Source organism: Electrona antarctica, assembly GCF_951216825.1.
Source record: "Electrona antarctica genome assembly, chromosome: 19".
Taxonomy (NCBI): Eukaryota; Metazoa; Chordata; class Actinopteri; order Myctophiformes; family Myctophidae; genus Electrona; species Electrona antarctica.
Genome location: NC_136800.1, coordinates 4,559,270 through 4,574,199, shown reverse-complemented (window position 1 = coordinate 4,574,199; position 14,930 = coordinate 4,559,270). Strand labels below are relative to the sequence as shown.

General features: G+C 40.9%; 1 protein-coding gene across 1 annotated transcript; it reads right to left on the bottom strand.

The window, feature by feature from the left end:
- Positions 1–9,092: 9,092 nt before the first annotated feature.
- LOC306943979 (forkhead box protein F2-like) lies at positions 9,093–11,276 on the bottom strand. The gene is made up of 2 exons (XM_079530562.1): positions 10,152–11,276; positions 9,093–9,265 (listed from the first exon to the last, which is right to left on the bottom strand). Exons 1-2 carry the CDS (start codon positions 11,116–11,118, stop codon positions 9,102–9,104), a joined length of 1,131 nt encoding a protein of 376 aa, XP_079386688.1. The 5' UTR covers positions 11,119–11,276; the 3' UTR covers positions 9,093–9,101.
- Positions 11,277–14,930: the final 3,654 nt, after the last annotated feature.

The following is a 14,930-nucleotide window of genomic DNA, read 5'->3' as shown; positions in this document are numbered from 1 at the left end:
AAATCTTACAAGATCTTTTGTGTCACAAACTGGCCAATAAGTATACATGAATCTCGCCTACTCCAAACAGTAAAACTGACTGCAACTTTGCAACTTGTCCACAACTTGTCTGTCCACAACAAATGGGTATATGCCTAACCTCGCCTCACCAGGCTTTCCACCACCTCGGAGGAAAGCCTGGTCTCCGTTTCAAAAGTCCGTATGATCCGGTCGGGAGCGGATGATATCGTTACGTCATGTTGTAGTATTGTTTTGTAGTCGACAGGCAGGAACAACGGGGCGGCAACAGCAACTTCCTTTTACCTCAAACCGATTTTTTTTTCTCAATAAAAGCTACGAGAGCTTTTATTGAGAAAAATCTGTTTGAGGGAAAAGGAAGTTGCCGCCCCGTTGTTCCTGCCTGTCGACTACAAAACAATACTACAACATGACGTAACGATATCATCCGCTCCCGACCGGATCATATACCCTAAATGAAATGGTGCCCAGGCTACTGGCCTAAAGGGATGGCCACCTGGAGGAAGATCCCCATGGTGGGAAAACCAGAAGAAAGACAGACAAATCAGAACCAGCAGAGGCCTCAGAGGAAGAGTGTGCCTCACAACAACCAAAGGTTGTCTAGCATTGAGCACCACCTCATCTCGGCGGCGGCAGCGATTTCCAACCTGGCTGAGAAGTTTCCAGATGGAGAAGGAAAGATCAGGAGATGGAGCAGGAGGAGCGGAAGCTCGGCTTCCTCAACCACCAGAGCTGCACCCAGCTCTATAGAGCGTCGCAGTCCCGCCTCCTACCCTGGACCAGGAAATGAAACCCAATGCATTTTCCTCATAGACATTTCTTAAAGTATTTATTTAAAGACGGTTACGCCGCAGACAAAGCCAACTCGAGTCGTGACAACTCATGACAACACAAACCATATTTTGGACCAAACAAATAATTAGAAAGAAGAAAACGGCAGGTTACAACACTTTTTTTGTTGTTTTTCTTCTTTGTAATTATTTGTTTGGTCCAAAATATTGTTTGTGCTGTCATGAGTTGTCACGACTCGAGTTGGCTTTGTCCGCGGCGTAACCGTCTTTAAATAAATACTTTAAGAAATGTCTTTGGGAAAAATGCATTGGGTTTCATTTCCTGGTCCAGGGTAGGAGGCGGGACTGCGACGCTCTATAGGGGTCATGGGAGGCAACCTGCAGGGCCGGGCCAAGAATGTCTGCTGCGTGGTGGCGAGGACTGCCGGTGGCCGCGTCAGAGCAGCAGCAGCAACCACCCGCAGCACCAGTGCTACAGTAGCCTCGATACCCAGGCTTTCATTTCGTCTGCGCGAAAAATGAAAGCCTGGATTTACGCATGGGCTGCACTGGCCTAAACGTGGGAGTCAACCCTTCCGCGTATAGGCGTCGCTTCAAATGATGTGACGTCAGGGCTCTGAGCGGTGTGCACCCCTCAAAATAACACCGTGAGGAAATCATTACCAGTGGAACTTCAAACGAGGCTATGCGAGGAAAATGAGGAGAATGGCTGAAGAACCCACCACACCGTCTAAGAAGAAAACCAACGTGTGCCGACTCTGTGGAAATAACGTTGACAGTCCGTTAGAATGGTATACTCCAGCAACCAGTGGTTTCTGCTTCTGGTCGAGGGGGGGGGGGGGGGGAGGAGAGACCGGAGCTGACGGACAGATCGGTGAACCAATCCAGGGTGTGCGCAAATCTGAGCCCTCCCATCTAGGCCAGAAATGTCTAGCGTTAGCTCAGGCTAGTGCTACAGCAACCAGCAGCACCAGGCAGTACTACAACCGCAGCACCAGTACCACAGCAGCCTGGCCAAGGCCTCAGACTGCCCTCTAACAACCCTAAAAACCCTCAAATTGTATTTGCTGCCATTATTCTTTGGGTTTTCTGATGGTTTTTTATAATCATGATGTGTTGAGCAATATGTGATATTTCTGCGAACTGAGTTTTTATATTGTGCAATGTGTATATTTACTTGTTTTTTCTCTTGGTGTACAGCACTTTGGTCAGCCTTGGCTGTTTTTAAATGTGCTCTATAAATAAAATTGACTTGACTTGACTAAACTGTCTGGTCACTGCTATGTACCCCACAAGGAGGTGTTCACCACCATGGCTGCGCCAGGATAGGGGGGAGGTAATGTGGCAGTTCACTCTGCCACTGAGACTGAATTGCACAAATGGGGTAAAGTTTGAATTATCTTGCAGAGTGATTTGTTTGACAAAGTCAAAGTCATACGATTTGTCACACACGTTACCGCAGTGAAATTTGTTCTCCGCATTTGACCCATCTCTTGGAGCGGTGAGCCGCAGCGTGCGCCGTGCTCGGGAATCATTTGATTAGTAGATTTGACCCCCAATCCATTCCCTTTGATGCTGAGTGTCAAGCAGGGAGGCATTGGGTCCCATTTTTTACAGTCTTTGGTATGACCCGGCCGGGGATCGAACCCCGACCTCCCAGTTTCAGGGCAGACACTCTAACCACAAGGCCACTGATCTGGACACTATATATTGTTTGATTGTTGATTGTTGATTGATAATTGATTGACTGATTATAGGGAGCAACTACCAGCTGTGGGGTGTGGGGAACATGCCCAACAGTGAGGGTTTGTTTAGAGAACTCTTATCTTGAATTATATTATGTGGATACTTTATAGAGTAATATGTGACACTAAAATGTGTGTTATGAATTGTGATGTCTCTTCTGGACGTTGAGAATGCACTGGTTCTATTGTGGAATCAATCCATGGTTGGTTTGGTCCATATGGGAGGGGCCTAGCCTTTATAAGAGGACCTGTCATTGGTCCATGGGAGGGGCCTAGCCTTCATAAGAGGACCTGTGCATTGGTCCATGGGAGGGGCCTAGCCTTTATAAGAGGAGCACCTGCCACTGCCCAGGAGTCATTAGGATTCCACAGGGAGCAGAGCAGACCTAGAGAGAGTTTGTGTTGAACACCCATTTCATGTGGACACTGCATAAGGTGAATAAAAGCTTATAAGAGCTGATTCGAGTGCCTTTTGCACACACCACCTCGCACTGAGTCAAAGTGTGACACTACTACTAGTACTAGCTGCAAATTGCAACTCAGAATTTTTTTACAATGGGATGAATCTATAGTTACAATACCCTCCATTGACTCCCCACTCATCCCATTTGCGTTTGCTATCTGCTTGTCTTAAACAACGTTAAACTCACCAACATTGCAGCTGTAGTCCAAGCTTGAATTATCCTCTTTCAATCTGCCGAGCTTGTTTTTCATAAGAATCCCCCGTAGACATGTTATCAGCTACTTTCTGTCCAAAATATTCTACAAGTTATATTCCGAGCCGCCATTTTTTATAAGGGGATTTTAGATCGCCTCATATAATAACTGTTTGAAAAATAAATCATCCAGGCCGTTTCACTCATATGGATATGAAGAATCAACTGACTGAGAGAACGCTATTGTTACTGCAACTGAATTAGTTACATTTTCGCTAGAAACTCGTATATGAGTGACTGACTGTCGCAAACGATACAGAGACACCTCCCTGACAATAACACAGAGACAGCTTGTTTATTTTTGGACCACAATGCTTATATGAAACGATTTTAAGATGAGCCCATGTTATTCTCCATAGAGAAATCACTTCCGTGAACCAGGGGAATCGAGGGGATGAGTGAGTGACGTCAGGAGGACTTCGGCGCTCTATTAAGCAAGTACTAAAGTACTCAACCTGTATATGTTCATATATTTGGTCCTCACTAATGCTCAGGGAAAGAGTTTTCTTTTTTTTGGAGGGCAGGCTGTGGACACCCGCCTACCGCACCAGTGACATGATAAGAGCGCCCCTTCACTTCACACGGGTGTGATTTTTTAAATTATTATTTATTTTTTAGGTACGCTAGCCCCTCCTATGGCCAGCTTTGTGTGTTTGTGTGTACCACATAGTGATGACTTGATTGGCTGAGCATGGAATGTGATGTATGATGATGTATGATGATAAGAGTGGCCCTCACTTCACACAAGTGTGATTTGTAAGAACAGTGGCTTATAGCATACTATAACTTTCCGGGAATAAAAATCCTGCAGTTTCTATTAGCTTGAAATCCCGTGAGCGCATGTATCGGCTGTCGTTATTAGAAACGTATGTTTATAGCCTATAATATAGGCTGTAAACATAAGTTTAGGCCCTATATTATTATTATGAAGGGTTACTTATTTTGGAGACGTCGAATGTGGGATTCATGCGCATGCGCAAGTGACCGAGATTCAGTCAGAGTTTGCTGATGGTGAAGGTCCACTGTGTGAGTAAGAGTGTTACATGTTCATAAATAGGTGACGTGATTTCCTTTCTTTTTTTAGCCAAACAGGTTTCTTTTGTTTACAGTGTGGATTTTCTATTTTATTGGTCTAAAATATTGTCTATATACATACATTCATGAATCCACTTGCTGACTGGCTGTCGGTATTGACCAATTTTTGAGTGGTGTAAACCACTCCTACAACTGGCTTTTTTGTGCAGAAAAAATGAGCATGGTTGCTATGTTCACCCTGTTCACCCGGGTGTGATTTCATTACGTCAGACATGATTTCATTACGTCAGACAGGCTATATAAGACCTTACACCACTCAGTTCACACGGGTGTGATTTTTTTTAAATAGGGGGATATACAGTATGTGATCATACATACCATCTTGACCCTCTGTAATGATGATATATTAGGCTATATATCTTGCACCAAGTTAAAGGTATATTCAGTGATTTCACTTAATTCAAATATCACTTATTTTTTCTTATTTTTTTGGATAATCCTCCCTACTATAAAGTGTGCTGACCATATAAGGAGTTCCTCCCTGTCCCCAGTGAGCCCCTGGGGTCAAAAAACCCTAGTTTCGGTTTGGGCTTTGGGTGGCAAAGCCTTCATCCAATCAGGATGAGAGGGGCCTTCCTCCAATCATGATCGAGTGGGGCGGGCCTTGGTGCACGTGCTGTTGGTCTGTTGTACTTCCCCCACTGTAGAGCGTGTGCATGTGCACATCTTGTTACCGGGGTGGACCGGGTTTTTTTTCCAAATCACCCAAATCACTGAATGCTCCTTTAATGTTAATGGTATGGTCACATACCAGTAAGACGCCTAAGGGCGAGGTCAGATCAACATATGGAATGTCAGAACAGGTCAGCTCCATATATGGAGATCTAAGGGTGGTAGCAAAAGGGATATACATATGGAGATCTAGGGGTTTGAGGTTTGAGGTCAGATGTGGAGTTGCTGGCCAATATTGATGACATCAGGGATCTCCATATATGGGCTTAATTGCGACAGGAGATCGCATTTACTATGACATCAGATGTCATGCGACCTGGGCACCATATAGGGGGCTTCACGTTTTCATAGTAAATGCGACCTGCAGTCGCAATAAACCCCTATTTTATATAAAATAAATTGCTCAAAGTGGATTAATTAATGTATATAAACAATGTATCAAATTTCCCTCAACACCACCACGTGTGTGTGTGTGTGTGTGTGTGTGTGTGTGTGTGTGTGTGTGTGTGTGTGTGTGTGTGTGTGTGTGTGTGTGTGTGTGTGTGTGTGTGTGTGTGTGTGTGTGTGTGTGTGTGTGTGTGTGTGTGTGTGTGTGTGTGTGTGTGTGCTTTCTGCCGTGTATACAGAAAATGCAGGCTGTACTATACTACTTCATGACATATTATTATTCATTTATTTATAGTTTTAGCAAGCTTGGTCCTTCAAATGATTGTGCTTACATGGCAGTCTGTAGTATATTTCTCATAAGATGTCCTTCCTTCTATCTGCAGTAATAAGATTCTCAGTTGACCTTTAATGCACCCTTAAAGATGAGGTGCCGTGATGTTTTGACTTTTTCTGTTTTGCATGTGTCTATTGAGTTAACATTACTCAGTACGTATTGGCTAGCACAGTCCCCCAGGTGCTACGGTGAAAACCAGGTATACTTTAATGAACTGGTGGGTGAAGGCCACATAAAAGCATAATATTAAACACTTTCTGTACATTTTGTATGTGTCAAAATATGAATTGCAACATGTATTGACCCCAACACATTATCTGTGTTTATAATATCATGTAGATACTGTTTTTTTAATATATTTATTCATTCCACAATCTAATAATGTTACTATGCGGCACCGTGCAACCTGTGCAAAGTGCCACTAGATGGTGCTACTGTGCTACTAATACTATTCAATTGTGTACTTTTGTGGAATTTTACCCTTCTTGCTTTAGACTGAAGTGTGATAGGCTATTTTTGTCTCCAAAGGCATGGGGAGAGAGTATGTTTTGCACTCCGTCCGAGTCGTCCGACACTTTTTTCCAAAGGGGGCACTTTCAAGTGATGCTTGAAAAAGGCTACAAGTAGGGTACAATTATGCAGCAGCACCAACAACAAACAAAGAAATACAAATATGTTGAGCATTATAATGTCTTCTGCATGTATATATTACCTTGTATTTATTTTTGTATATATTTACAATAATCATGAAGAACTTATAGATTTAACATTTGTATAAAACATTAAAATATTGGTAGGGTAGGGTAGGCCTACTACTGGCCTATCTGGACTGGAGGGGCACAAAATCCAATCTGGGGGGGCAATGGCCCCCAATGCCCCCACTGTGTGTGTGTCGTCCGTCTGTCCGTGTACAGCTAATCTCCGACATTGGCCCGATCCATGCCAAACTGTGCACACACTCCCTGGATGCCAACGACAAACCTCTGCCACAAATATTCCACAACGGCCTATTATAGCGCCACCATGAGGCCGATTTTGGTAAAACACATTTCTGTAGATTACTCGTAGGCCTACACATTTTATCCATACAACAAGCATCGCACAATTCGGTGTACACTATCTCCATAAATAATCATGTGATCAACACGGTTCTGATTGGCTAAGATTGGCTTCCAAAGCTCATATGATTGATTGAAATATTTATTAACAGTTTGCAGATTTGCAAATTATATTCCACTTTTTTCCAAATCAGCCTCATGTTGGATTTCCCCGATTCTACACTGATTGGCTAAGATCGCCTTCCAAGGTTTTCAGGAGTGACTACAAAATGCTGCAAATCATAAACGCATGGCCCGAGTGCAGTGAAACTAGTGTGCACGCATATTCCCACTTGGCATTTTTCAAATCAGCCTCATGGTGGTGCTATAACAGGCCAAGTCACATCTTTACATCTGCATCTGCATGAAACCTTGTCTGCCAAACATCACACACACTTATATCCTGAGACCTGTGCCCAGAAGGGCACTTTTTCTAGTTTGCTACTGCTTTAGTTTTTTTCTTCATATTAACAGGGAGTACATGTATAGCATCAGAACTGAATACTTAAGCCTTTTCTTTTCGAAATCCGCTACTGTGTAAAAATCCAATATTTCTATCAAATGCTCTTTTTTTCTGTATTTCCTAAATGGGCATGAATTGCATAAAATGGCAAATGTATTTTTGGTTGGCCTTTTTTTTATATTACCTACATGCTTAACAACTTGAATGCAATTATTATTGTAAAAGATCAAATGGTTATACTGAATAATATAGCAGAGCATGTAGAAAACTGCATAGAATAGTAATTGGGCCATCAACAATGACAATTGCAAATTATTTAAAAAAAGAGATGTTTACACATGCCTTAGTATTGAAAAATATTGAAAAAATAGTACTATATACTAACAATGGTATTTGTGATAATAATTTTGTCTCTTTACCTGCACTTGCCCAAGGTTAGGTTAGTTTTATTCTGTGGACTATACAATGCTTTTATTTTCAATTGAATTGAAAATAAATGTTTCGGATTCAAAATGATACACATAACGTTACGTTTTTTCTGTTTTACAGTCACTAACTGTGAGCTATTTCTCAAGGGAAAGTAAAGTTGATGAAACATTATTGTAATAAGTAATGTTGAATTGTTTAATAACGTTCTGCAGCTGAATGTTATGCCTCATTTTTAATATTGCCAACTTTTATAATATCCATATGTTAAGAGTGATATTTCTGCACAATACATTTGACAAACAAATAAACGTGCACTCGAGTTAATTTATTTTAACGAAATAATTATTAATTGAGTCAAGAAATGTTGTCATGAAATATTGATCGGTTAGATTAAGAACAAAAAAAATCTTTATTGACAATTAACTGAAACAACCTTTGTAGGAAAGATATAAGTGCATGAATAAAGATTTGGGCAACCGTATACATGTGATTTGTCAGTTAACTTGTGTTTGGATATGGCATTTATTATCCACAGATATAAGATGTAATCACAATACAAAAATAAACACCATTGTCACATCATGATGTGCTTAGCAGTCAATAAAAGCATATAGGCTATAGCATAGAAAAAGGGCCAGTTGCAGCAGTATGGGGTTCCTTTTATAGCCAAACATTCCTCGTCATAAGAAAAGATTAATTTGCCTTTCAAAACTTTGCTGGAACTGATTCCACCTTTGAGTTTGATTAAGAGAAACTTGGGGAAAAAAAGATAATGCAAACACCGGTATAGGCAGGCCAGTTCTTTCATCGGGCGCACGGCAGCACGGATCTGAATTGAATACAGCAACAAAACAAAAAAACAAACACCAGCAGCACTCTCTGAATTATTTTTAAGGCCCTCTTATTTACTGTATATGTTTCTTTTCCCTTTTTACCTCCATTATGATGAATTCCTGTACTGTTCTTTGTCTATATAGAAGTGTCTATTTGTACGTCTCTAAATGTTTTGATGAATTGAACATGGTGGACCCTGTTGTAAACAAGTGTAATGCTTTATAATTGGGTCGTCCACTCACAGTTAACAGCCTTTGTATTGAGTTTGTGCTTGAAATGTACTGTAATTCTGCAAACTGTTAATACAATTTTCAATCAATCAATCAATCAATTTCATGATCCAGCTTGGGTCATGAAAAAAAACATAAGAGAGCCTAAAAAGGATTGAAGTGAAAGTAGGCCTATACACATGGTGTTTTTTTGTATTTGCATGTTTACTGGATTTTAAGAGAACCCCGTCAGCATGATTTGATAACCCTGACTTGTTTTTCCTTCACTGCATGCAGGGCCCACTGCTTTATCACATCACGCAAGGCTTTACGTCCTGATATTGGTGATGGTGATGGAGTTGATAGTAAGATCCCCCAGTGCTGGGATGCATAGAGGAGATCCCATTCAGATTGAACACAAAATCCTTCCTGTCACACATAGGCGCCGAGTGGTTTGAATATCGTGATAGTCCCACTGTGAAATAAGTGAGAGAAAATTAATGAGGTCATGTAAAACATGGATTTCAAATGGAAATAATCTTTCGTTGTGATGTTGTTAAATTCCTTGGTATATGCCTTAATTTGTCAGTATATAGGCCTATACTCATTATTTTAGTGGCTATAGTGGGAGAATTATGATTGTTGCAGCAAGAAACATCAACAGTTTTTTGTTTTGTTTTTTCATTTTTAATGTTTAAATTATGTCTGAAAGTGCATCTATAACTCTCCCAATTAATTATACTAAACAATATTTGGAATTAACTTGTTTATAATTGTGTCAATGTTTTCAGTGGAAGCTTCTCTCAACAGAGCTTGTAAAGCAAACTTATATAGGCATATTCAAATCTCCATAATTACCTAAAATAGTGGAATACATGCTTTTTGACTAGGATATTTGTGACACAAAAATAGTCAAATTAACTTCGTTTTACACTGGATCGAGTAGCATCCAATGTGCATGTTTATTTCTTACAGCAGTTGTTCTATAAACATTTAAAAAATAGGCCCACTTTATAAAGATAATAATAATCCAGAATCGCTCACATTGAAAATCTAATTTATGCAGATGTGTAGGCCTAATATATTTCTTCCCAAGAATGTGTGTTATATAGCCTAATATAACAAAAATGTTGCCTGATTATTATATCAAATTTGGAATCAATTGAAATTTGAAAAGGAAACTGGCCAATAGCATGCGGGTCACTTCCATTTTTATGTGGCAATTGCTATTTTTTATGAATTAATTGTGACTACAAATCTATCTATTTCTTATCATTCATCGGCCTCAATAATTTTGTTGTAGAGAGCAACTGTATACATGATTGATAAAAATACATCAAAAAGATTTGCTATAGGCCTACCTGAAATGTCTGAAGAGTCTCGACCATTATGATGAATATAGCTTTGTTCTAGAGAGTAAGGTGCCATTCCCGAGTGCAAAGTGGAGGACGTGGGGGAGTTTGACTCCAGAGATTGTTTGATGTATGAGGGCACGCCAGATGAAGACCAGTGTGAAGTGGCAGCATTAGCATAAGGCGACTGACAGTCCAAGGCGCCCATCATCACTGGGGACGATTGCAAGGGGCTCCCACTGCTGCTCGGGCTGCAGTAGTCTGCATTGGAGGCCACCTGGCAAGCAGTCATATACCCGGAGTTTGGTGACATGTGCGGGGCATGATGATGTCCCCCTCCTCCCCCTAATCCGTCGAAGCCCCCTGGCACGGTGTTGCCCATTAAGTCGAGGTTGTAGCCATTGGCGTGGCATGCAGCCAGCGAGGCGTTCGACTGGAAATCAAAGTTTTGGGGCAACATAGAGGCGCCGAATCCGATTCCGTTCATCATTCGATACATGGGTTTCAGAGCCTGGCATTTCCGCCGAAAGCCCCGGGGTCTGCGACGGAAGGAGCCCTCCTCGAACATGAACTCGCTGCCCGGGTCGATGGTCCAGTAGTGGCCCTTGCCGGGTCTGCCGAGGCCCTTGGGCAGCTTGATGAAGCACTCGTTCAGGGACAGGTTGTGCCTCACGGAGTTCTTCCAGCCGATGTACGCGCCCCGAAAGAAGGGGAAGCGGGCCTGCAGGAACTGGTAGATCTCGGCGAGAGTGAGCCTCTTGGTCGGGGAGCTTTGGATCGCCATCACGATGAGGGCGATGTACGAATACGGGGGCTTTTCGGGTCTCCGCAGGCCAGAGTTCCCCTTCTTCCCCCCCTTCGCGGACTCACTCGAGCCGTTATTCTCCATCACTCGCTGCTGCTGCTGATCCGCGGCCGGAGGATTAGCTGCAGCCTGGTCCAGATGTTGCTGCTGCGAGCGCTCAGTCGTCGTCATGATGACCGCACCGTTTGTTTTAACATTTAATCACTGCCGAGATTTAAAACAAAAATATCCCGCCTGTTAGGCTATATACCTTCTTCCACAAACTCATTCGAAAAAGGGTCCCTATAATGCGATAATTGCAGCGACCGCCGGTTCAAGAACAACAGCTGTGTGTCAGCATGCCATGCGCACTGCTCCCCTGCAGTCCCCTCTCCCTAGCTCTGTCCATAGCTGGAAGTAATCCTAGGAGTGGGAAGCAAAGCTCCTCAACTTTGCTCGCGCCGCATATCCAACTTGGCCAAACAAAACTGGACCACCTATCAATTCTTAAATCTATCTGCCCCCCTAGATCCCTTCGAATCTCTCCAAGAAATCTTCAGGAACTGCAGAAAATATTCCCTCCCCATCTGGCCAAACTCCAGGCATCATTCTGGCTTCGCAAAGTCGGCCACAGGGGTGAAAAGAGTGTATAACACAAAATCTCCTCCCACCATCACTCAACTTGAAGTCACTTCCCCAAATCACCTCCGTCTCATTTCAGCTAATATTTGGCATGTCTCCCTGTATAAAAATCATGGTAAGCAAACGCATGCTTTTGAGAGTGACCATTTGACAATGATAGCAATAAGTTATAACATAACATAACATAACGGTCTATAGTTGCGCTGTTCAGGGTGAGCATGTTTTTTTCTCTTTTTTTTCCCATCAGGTCCTGCCAACATACCACACACAGCGCACAAGTGTCAGCTTACCGCCTATAGCGCCTGGATAGTAGCCTATCCCTGGAGAAATTAATTTATTAAATAACCTATATTTAGCTTAAGACACAACCGTGCTGTTTTTTTAATTTCTATATGTTTCCCAACATGCATTGATGTTTATTTTGTGAAAGCTTCCATAAGCCATTTTTGGATAAATTAGTTTGGATAGTTTATATATAAGGCCCACCACAGTATGAATACTTAATATAATTTAAGGAATTGCTCAAATGCAATTAAGGAATTGCATTTGAGCAATTTTACCTATGGCTCAGTGCCATAGGTAAAATAAATAAATATTAATAATAAACATTGCACATTCGTTTATCACGGTAAACGCTTTGGCATTTTGAACCATATTGCAGGAGGCTACAATCTATATCTAGAATTTATTAGAAAATAAAAATCATTTTTCAACAAGGGACAAACAAATCCCTAACTCATTTCTCCGTTTGCTTGCGTGTGCAACACAAGCATGCATGCTGGGGTCATACTTTATACTTTGACATCGCTTCATGGGATTGAATTGAACTATACAGTGACATCATGTACTATTTCTTATTTTCCTGCGCATGTGTGGTGAGAGAGGCGACAGCTATTTGTAGAACCAGACACAAAATATAAATATTGGATACCCGTATCCGGTAACAGTGCAGCTTCACGGACGCGGACAAATAAATAGTGGGGAGTGAATTTCTCCATATAATCTGTGAGTCCAGTTTTACAGAACGGCCACCGACCAAACCAAACCAACATACCGTTTTATAAAAGACAACATTAAACAGGCCATGTCTATTTACTATTATGCACACAGCAGCACAATGCTGCACGAGTGTTAATTTAACTCCGAGTGTAAATAAATGTACCCTTATAGTAAATTAAAATTCATCCCGTGATTATATTATACGCCTAGTAACGCCTATATATGATGCATATCGTATAGCTTGTATGCAGGGCTTTATAGGGCACCATTAGACCTATTATTATATTGCTATTATTATATGATTAGGCCCAATATATATGGCCTAATCAGCATTTTCTTGTTGCTGCTGCTGTTGGCACCCAATCAGTCCTGGAAGTGTAGGCCTACTTGTCTTGTGGAAGTGTATACTTATAGCCATATACTTGCATCATGCAGGCGTTATTATTACAGATCTGCACTGCATGTGAATGGTCACTTCCACATTCATACTGTATTTGCCTTTCTACTTAGAGGCCTGTAGCTTGAGATAATGATGACACATTAATTAAAGACATGTTATATCTTAACAAATGTCGGGAGTTCAACTACTCGCCCCTCCCGTTTGTATTTCCGAGAGCTGCATGGCGAAAACTTCTGGGAACTCAGATTAATGATTAGCTAATATTATTAATATTTTGATTATGGTATTATTATTATTATTATTATTATTAAAATACGTATCATTAATAAATGGGGAAAAAAGCTCCATTCCGATTGCAATCTTTGTGTTCGTGGGCTCTCCCACCATCAGTTTAGTAAACAGAAAATGCATTTCCAGGACGGCATATACCAATTTTATCTAAATCAGGACAGGAGCGAGAAAACCCATATATATAGGAGGATAAATGATAAACGGATGCAAATTGGTATAGGCCTATATAGGTAGTGATGAAACAAACAAAACAAAACATTAGCAGCAGTCACAATTGCAACCATGTTTTACAAGAGCTGGTGTGGATGAGTTCTCTCTCCTCATCTCTCCAGTCTCCATAGAGTTATAGGTCTACATCCGTTTTGAACAAAGACCCCATATATATGGTTATGGGGCCCACATAACCATAGCAATGCTATCATAATAGAGCCCTTTAACTTAAACATTATATAAGAAGATATACCACTTTAAATGTATATGCTATAGTTCTTGACCCACCAACCAACTCTTCTCTTTATGATGTTCGGGAAAAAGGCAATTCATCGTCTTAAATGTTTATGATGAATTGAAAAAGGTGGACCCTCTTGTAAACAATTAAGTGTATAATGCTTTATTGGGTCGTCCACTCACAGTTGACAGTTTTTGTATTGAGTTGTGCTTGAAATGTATACGTAATTCTGCAAACTTAATAAATACTTTCAATCAATCAATCAATCAATCAATCAATCAATGGCATTCATTTCACAATGTATCTTTACTTGCTTTTTAAATATAAGGAACAAAAAAGTGCAACTGCACTGCATTATAAAACATATAGTCTTTATTGCCATGTGAAACGTTTGCTTGGGAAAACAGAAGAAATATACAGGAAAACATATAGGCTTATATACAAACTGCTGACTTGAACACTTTGTCACTGTAAACAACATTTCAGACCAAATTCAGTAACATTTAGAATAAACATTCCTGGTTAATCGTGAAACTATAGCGTGCATAAACATGCCATATATGTTTTAAAAAAACAAATATCCTTGTTTTGATTATCACAAAAGAAAAAAGCAGGGCTCCTCATGTCCTAATTGTCAAAATAATAACATATAATAATACAATACAAACTTACAAAGTGCACATGTTGGTACAAATTATGTATTCGCCGTTGCCCCGCCCCCTTTATTGTCCACCATCACTATAGCCTGGCTAATAAGCCAGACCGAATCAGCCGTTGGCAAAAAACAAATTGCCTGCCGGCGGATTACCACACGACAGTGTGATTTGAGTCTGGCTTATTAGCCAGGCTACACCATCACAACATGTTGATTTCCAGTCGGTGACTGTGAGGACAGCAGAATTAACAATTAAACCCATAGTCTCTATTAGAGACTAAAGTAGACCTGGTTTGTCGTTGGTATTGGGCTGCTTTCCCCCTCTTTATACCAAATCTATTCGCTGGGAAAATAGCCAATTCTACAACAAGCTACAAGTTCCAGTGGTGGAAAGTAACTAAGTACACTTACTTAAGTATAGCCTACTGCACTTAAGTACAATTCTGAGGTATTTGTACTTCACTTGAGTCAGTGCATGTTTCCAATTTCCAACAATACTTTCACTTCTACTCCACTACATCTCGGATCCAAATATTGTACTTTTACTATTTGAAAACTTTAGTTATACC

Coding starts and splice junctions, on each gene's coding strand:
- LOC306943979 (XM_079530562.1), bottom strand. CDS start 11,118: ATGACGACGACTGAGCGCTCGCAGCAGCAACATCTGGACCAGGCTGCA. Junction 9,266..10,151: donor AGACTCTTCAGACATTTCAG/GTAGGCCTATAG, acceptor CTTATTTCACAG/TGGGACTATCACGATATTCA.